The sequence below is a fragment of the Falco naumanni genome, chromosome 1 (genome assembly GCF_017639655.2).
Source record: "Falco naumanni isolate bFalNau1 chromosome 1, bFalNau1.pat, whole genome shotgun sequence".
Lineage (NCBI taxonomy): Eukaryota > Metazoa > Chordata > Aves > Falconiformes > Falconidae > Falco > Falco naumanni.
The window spans coordinates 68,881,319-68,889,029 of record NC_054054.1 but is presented as its reverse complement, the minus strand read 5'-3'; the positions used below and the strand labels follow the sequence as shown (position 1 = coordinate 68,889,029).

Here is a 7,711-nt window from a genome sequence, read left to right as displayed (position 1 = left end):
AACACAGCTGAGGAGCTCATTAAATACATGTTTGGTCATGAAATGAATCTCCCGGTTCAGATGGGGAAGACAACACTAGGGAAGATGACCCTTAATAAAGGTAAGATGCAACTTCAGTACTTCCATCTTTTGTTAAAATATTTGCACGCGAAGCAAGATTTCTTCGTATGAGTGTCTTCCTGCTCACTTATTCAGAGAGGCTGTCACCAGCGGTGATAATGACTGTCGATACATAAATTATATGGCCAGATTTATGACACCACGATGGGAACTGCCTGTTTATAACCAATTATTTTCAAGAAGTAATTATCACAATGCACCCAGGGTGAAATCCTATTGCTGTAAATGCTGAAAGGTAAGCAGCAGTGCACCCTGATGACAACATTAGAATTATGGTGTCGCTCAAGCATTCAGGGGAGTTGTACTAAAGCACTTTCATATTTTTAGTTTGAATCATTAAGAGGGTTCCTGTACAATATGAGTACTAAATGATTGCACTCTGTCATTGGTGACTTTTAGTCTTCAGCATTAAGCTGTAGAGGGAAAATTTCTTCATTTAATTTCTTCTGCTTTTGGAAGATGTATTTATTCTGTGTATTACACAATATGGTATGTGATTGCAATTGTATAAACATATGTTTTTACAAGAGCTTTTAATAAGTGAATCTCAAAATGTTTGCAAGTTGGTGTTGAATAAATATAAAGAATACTGGATTCTGCTTCAAAACTTCTGAACCTTTTGAATATGTGTTTTGAGCTGCAAACCTCATGAAAACAGGCTCTACAATGGGAATTATTAGTATTTTATATATATATATATATATTTGTTGTCAGGTTGGAGATACAGTGAGAATTACAGTTTGGCATTTCCACATCTGACTACACCAGAAGTAAAAATCCAGAGGTGCAGAGAAATGACAATTAATTTGATATATTCATAGGTTTTTATATATTTTGAGGTCTCACCAAATGCTATTGTAGTAGACGGAAGGCCTCTTGCTTCAGTTATTTGCAGTCATCCTGATGAATTTCTAATGGAGATCTAATGGCTCCATTGAAAATTACTGTAATTAGGGAACGAAACAATATCTGTGAGCCCTACACTTACAGTTGTACTGAATCATTGAATATTTGATTAATAGTTGATTAAAAAAAAAGGTTTGCAAGCCTGTTAAGTGAATATTGATGAATAACATACTCTCAGGAATAAAGAATAGCATATAAAGAATATAAAACAGGAATGTGCATGTCATTGCAACTACACAGGTATACATTTCTGATTTGTTGACTGCTCTTTGGCCAACTTTGATAACAGCAGTGGAGAATTACAGTATGAGTTTTGCCAAGACCTCAAAGACTAAGATTTGTGTTGGGGGAACCTTTTGTGTTAATTATGTATTTTTCCTCCTCTTTTTCTAAATATTTTTTCTTAAACAAAAAAAAAAAAAAAAAAAAAGGGAAAAGCCCGTGCTTTGTAAAATGTTGATTTCCTCTAAAAGATTATTTCCTCTGCTTCAGGAAGTTGGCATGCAGCAAACCACTTCTAAATCAAGCTGCAAGCCAGTACTGTAAAAAACAAAGAGTTTATTGGTACCAGACATTTGTAAATAAGTAATTGACACTCATGCTATAACAATAAGCAATTCCAAAAAAAACAGGGAGCTGCCAGAATAAACAAGTTTGCAATGAGCTCCATCCAATGTTGTATATCCATCAGGGTCAGTCCATCAGTGGTGGTCAAAATAATAGCTCTGGGACCAGCTGGAGTTTCTGCAATGCAGCAGCTGTCTCCTGCTTTTGTCTTTTCCTTCCTTCCTTCTCTGCAGTCTTCCAGTGGGATCCCTAGGCATGGGCAAGCTGTGAGCTATAGCAAAGTTGTCTGAATAATCTGTCCGAGGACTGGTGACAAATCCAAAGCCTCTGGAATGACTGGGATTTGAATGCACAGAGGACCAAGGTGAGAGGCACACTGCTGCCAGGGTGACATCGGCTCAGCATTTTAGCTTTTGACGGACCAGAACCACTCCATCAGGCCTCCCCCTGCCTTTGGGTTAGTGCTGTTGAGGATGCAGCTCAGGAACAGGCAGAGCACATTTGCCCTTTCTCCATTCTTGATAATTGGGTGGGATACGATGAACGTTCACACGCATATGATGCAATATCATCTAATTAAATTTTGATCTAGATTTCCTCCTCTCCCAGCCTTTTCCAGCTTCTGGCTGGCTCTCTTCAGTCCACCCTCCCCACCCCGACTACCATATTCTGTGCTTTCTCCTTACCTCCTGCATTGCTGCCTTGAGCAGGTCTGTAAAAAGCTGGCAGAGCAGCGAGGTAAGAGAGGGCTGCAACAGACATTTGCCACACTTCAGCAGCTGACAACTGTCACATAAAGTTGAAGGTAAAACACAAGGTAAGAATGGGTGTAAGGTCTGTCCTGAACTGTACGCGCACTTTGGTGGTGGTGGGTGTGTTAAAAATTGTATTAGGTAATAAGGCACTTGAGCAGAAATGTTATCATTTAAAAGAGGGGGTGCAGACCTCTATGCTAACTCTGTTCCTTCACTTCTGTCTAATGCAGCCTCTGAAAGGCGCCATACATCGGACTGGCGAGCTAGGTCAGAAAGCATAACTTTATTGTTAGTGTGATTTAAAACCAAAATTAATGATGGCTTTGTGTTCAATGAAGCTGTGCCTAGTGTAAAAAAAAAAAAACAAAAAACCAAACAAAACCAAACCAACAACTGCATTCCCTTTGTCAGGGTCCACAGGTGAGGTTGATGGGGTTTTAGGGAGGGCGAAAGCTGGTGTGTTTTGCCCCACTGTGGACAGTTATTTTCAGAACACTTGATTGACAATCCAAAGAGCTATGTTTGTTTATTTTTTGTAAATGTGGTCTTATTATCTACATAACTTCCTTAGCAATTAACTTTTTGAAAGTTAGAAGATAGATAGATCTCAAGACTCCAAAAAGCCTTGGCGCAGAGTACCTGCAATGTGAGTTTCTGCTGGCTTTAACCTTCAGGATATCTAGAAGGAAAGGAATCTGGAAGGGATGTAAAACCAGAAATTTTCTTTTACAGCCTTTACCTTTCCTATTTGGGGTGATGATGCAGGGCTCTGACGTGAGAGCAGAGGGCTGGCAGGCTGGAGACAAGGAACAGTTTAGGAATGTCTCTTCTCAACCTCTGCCCAAGACAGTTCATGGTGTTTGGTGAGTAGGGTTTTTTGCTGCTATTGAGACAATGAGCAGGAAAGTCAGAATATGCAGAAGATGGCTTGAATTCTTTGAATTGTGTTTTAGGTGTGGCATGTATGCTGTTGAAAGTGTTATACAAGTAAGTACATAAATTTATTTTAATTGCTTTCATTAAAAAATGTTTCAAATCATAAATACTACAGGTTGCAAACAATGTAAGACAAAGCAAATAGTACAGTAATAGATGAACACCCACGTTTATACTGTAAATCAAATATACGCTGCTATAGAGTAGAAATCTGTTGTTTTTAGGAACATTAGTAAGTATTTCCAAAGAGATGTTGCATTGCTGTGAAGCTATTTTAGGCTAATAGGAAAAGTATTTGAATTGTTCAGCAATAATCTCTTCAGTGCTTGTGTCATGACAGCAGATTTCTGAAATGTTACTGAGCCAAAGTGATTCTCAATTCCCTTGATGAATGACACAGTGAGTGAGAGCAATTATCCCCAAATTTAGCTGTTCTTTTATTCTCAAACTGATGTATATTTCCCAAAAACATTGAATGGCCTCTAAACAATCACACTTCAGTTTTGCGAAACTGCTTGCATGCTATTTGGTTCAGCTATGTCGCTCAGCATTTGTGGTGTGCAACGAATGGCCTGTGTCTATTGTTTTTGTTCCCAGATTAAGCCTCTGAAGGCTTGGGCAGTCTCAGGCTCTGTTGAAGTCATTGGGCTCTGAAGATGCTCACAGCTTTATTATGTAGTTGTTAAAAGCATTAGAATTTTCAAAGGCCTACCAACCAAATATTGCAAATAACACTAGCAAAACCTTTTCGTTATTTTGTACAAACACTAGTGCTACTTGGAGACTGTTCCATCTTCCAAATGTACATCTGTTTGAGCAAAGGGTTATCAGAAACAATTAACAAGGATATTAAGACCATTGCTCAATAACCACAGCCATTATTTTGCAATATTTATTGAGCTCTGCAGGGGTTTTCCTGGGATCAGAACTTGGCTGGTTTTAGTAGCAATATTTTCAGTTGTGTCATAGGGATTGTTATATGTTACTAGAGCTGAATGCCATTACGTGCCCTTTCAGAACTGCTAGTTACAGAACTTGCAGCAGTATATATGTCTGCTGTAACCTATAGCAAAATGTCATGTAGTTTGAATACCAGCTGTACCTACCGTGAGTCTCTCTGATATGTATCACTATCCAGGGAACACGTCTGTTTCCTGTTTAACCCAGTTGATTGAACATTATACATCCAGGCGCATTTTTTTCAAAACACATTCTTGAATATCAAGAGAATACAGATAGATGCCACTTAAACCGGTTTTGTAGAAAAGACGCATGGGGATTTTAAGATGACCTTCACTGTTTTACTGTTTTACCTAAAACTCAGCTTACATAGTGCTTTGAGACACAAGTACAATCAGATGTTTTTCTTGTACAGCTAAAATATATGGGTTTTTTTCCAATAGATTTGCATATCTTTCCAGAAAGAACTACTCTTCTTAAGTAGCAGGTAAGGAAAAGAATATGGGTAAAATATTTGGGGAGGACCGAGAAAGGACATTTAATATATTTAATCTTATTATACATTTTTCTACATTAAAGTCAACAGGCTGCAAATATATTCTGCTACAAAGCTTTGTGTAAGAAATATCTCTATAAGAAAATACATCTCATTAAACATTTCCTGTAAATAAATTATCCCAAATAACTATGTCTTACAAGAGGAAAAGGGGGATAGGCCAATGATAAGAAAAGCTTAAAATTACTGAAAGCCAATTTTTGCACACACCCACCCACCCGCTCATGCTGGGTATCATTTTCTTTTTTATGTAGTCACAACGAGAGTAATAGAGCTCTTCTGCTGAGTATGTGCTATGCCATTGTAAATAACACTTGCAAAATTGGTACCTGTACTTGTTTAATATCCTGAAATTATGCTATTTCTAAGTTTCAGTTACGCTGAAATAAGCAGAGCTGCAATGATAGGACTGCAAGATAAAACTCTGACTGAGACTAATAAAAACGAAGAAGACTCTGTCTCTGAGCGGTGCGTCTAGGTCAATAAAAAACTTAACCCCAGTAGGGAAAAGAGGCATGTGAAATACTCTTCTTATTTAGAATCTTACGAAAGATAAAGGCAATGTAGCTGAGGTCTAATTAAGGAAGTCTGAATAGGCGGTGTAGCCAAGCTATAGCTTTAAAACAACCACTGGTGGAAGAAGGTGTCAGGTATGGGTAACATGGTCTTCAACATTAAACTACAAACTGGTCTACCTGCATTGTTCAGAATAGAATCTGAACATTGTTCAGATTGAACGGAAAAGTCCCTTGTATTACAAAACATGAAAATGGGTAATTACAACTTAGCAGTAGCTCAATTATAGAATCATACCTCTTTAAAGAAATATCAGTCTCTTTACCAACAAAGGAATACTTGCAAATAAGTAAAATGAAAAAAGTTTGAAAAGATCTGGGAGACAAGTCAAGGGATAGAGACTGTCCTTTTTTGTAACCAGTACACAAACAACGTAGAGTTGTCAGTTGTTTCCACAGTCCCTGTACTTCCATCATTCCTGGCAGAACAGTCCAGACGGAGAGGGCATCAAGTTCAGGCTGAATACATGCTAGAGGCTGGTAAGATGTGACACCACATGATGTTTAACAAGGCATTTGCAGTTGTACCGTCTTCTTGCATCCTTTTCTGCAGGAGAGAAGGTGCTCACAAGAGCCAGCAGCTCCTTTTTCTTTGCTGCCTCTAAGAAACAGATCCATTATACTTCTGCAGAGCGCCAGCAGCAGCCTGTTGCTACTAATAAAATGTAAAAATTTGAGTTTGTTACAGTATGCTCTAAATACCTCAACAAATGTCTACATCATCTGTTATAACAGCAACAGTGAAACAACTTCATAGCTCTTCGTGTTAGGCACTTCAACACTCTGCTACTTCTTCTTGAAATGTCTATAATACAAGTATGCTTAGGCAAGGAAAGTATATTTAGGAATAATGAGCAACTGCCTGTATATAATTCTGGATTCAGCATGCACGTATTTGCTTCACCTGTTCAACCCCCCGTATACTAGCAGTAAACTGAGGCAAATAAAAGCGATTAAGTGCCGTACTATGACATTGAACTACATAAAGCATTTCAATTTACCTATGTATAGGAAACAAAACCCTGTTTAAATGCCTCCTGTTAGAGAAACTGCTGCTTTCTTGAAATTGTGAGATGGCAAGTTTTCACCTCTTTCACGAGGGCTGTGAAACAGCACTCTTGTCCTGCAGGAGTGCTTTCTTTGCTGGTGTGAGCCCTGAATGACAAGGGTGTGTGGACATTCACAGTAACTTTATATTTCCATTTCTCACACCTGCAATGCAGCAAATAATGCGTTGACAGACGAGCCTTCCTGGCATGCGTTGCTTCCTATAGGAGTACAATGTATACAATTTACTTGGCAGTCATTACCACACTGGAAACCCACTGCAGCCCTATCACTGAACCCCTGAAACATCACGGGACAACACAGCAAGGTAAGTGACATTAATTTCCACTGTTCTTGTTTGCATACTAGCATTTCCCACAAACTGTAGAAGTTATTTACAGAAGAGCTGCACAGTCGGAGAACTCCAGCTGCGCTTGTGTTTACCACCAGCTCAAAAAGAAATGCATTTGGTGTGACTTCTACTCCTACCCTAACTTTTACTTTAGCCATTCTGCTTTTATTTGCAGTCCTTATTTCTCACCATGCCATAATGCATTAAATACATAAATCCACAGTCACTTAATACTATCTTCCCAATCCTCATTCAGATTTTCTGGCATACGTGAAGTCTTGATTTAGAAGAGGAGGTCGCATCTTTCCATACTTTGCAAGACAGCCCCTTGGCACAGTCACACCGTTGGAAAATCTCCAGTCCATGAGACCCTTTCTTGCGCTGTTTGGTGCACACCTCCCCCTGATGCAACACAGGCTTGCAGATTTTGGTCCAGAAATGGCGAGCACAGCAGTGTCCCTCAATACAGTCTGATGACCGCAGGCAGGGATCGCCTTCATGTCCTAAAAAGAGCAACCAAACTATTTTACCTCATGGGAAAATGTGAAAGTGCAAATTCAGTGCAGACTGACAAGCAAATGAAGCTCAGCAAAAGGAGTGATTGTGTTTCCATCTGTGGCTATTTAAAGGATGTAAACACAAGGGAAGAGATGAATTAGGAAGGTTCAAGGAAATAATTAATGAGACCTGCCATAAGGGTTAGTAAGGAGAAATTCAGCTACGGGATTGTAGGCAGAATTAAGAGTGCTTAATTACATGACTCTTATAAGAGGAGGATGTGTGCAATCTTGCACAGCTGAAAAATGGACTGTCAGTCCACCCCTGATACAGAGAGGAAAGCAGAGGCTGTTTCAATCACAGGAACTGTTGATTGATGTTATATTACTTTTTGAGTCATGCTGTGAATTCTCACGATAGACATTCACTCCCTGTGAAA

General features: G+C 39.0%; 1 protein-coding gene across 1 annotated transcript in view; it reads right to left on the bottom strand.

Moving 5' to 3' along the window:
- Nucleotides 1–3,268: 3,268 nt before the first annotated feature.
- Nucleotides 3,269–7,711, bottom strand: part of DKK2 (dickkopf WNT signaling pathway inhibitor 2) — a 44,207-nt gene continuing 39,764 nt past the window's right edge. Inside the window, exon 4 of the mRNA XM_040598097.1 lies at nucleotides 3,269–7,277. Within this exon, the coding sequence (XP_040454031.1) occupies nucleotides 7,027–7,277 (251 nt within the window). The 3' untranslated portion in view covers nucleotides 3,269–7,026. The remainder of the gene's footprint in view (nucleotides 7,278–7,711) is intronic.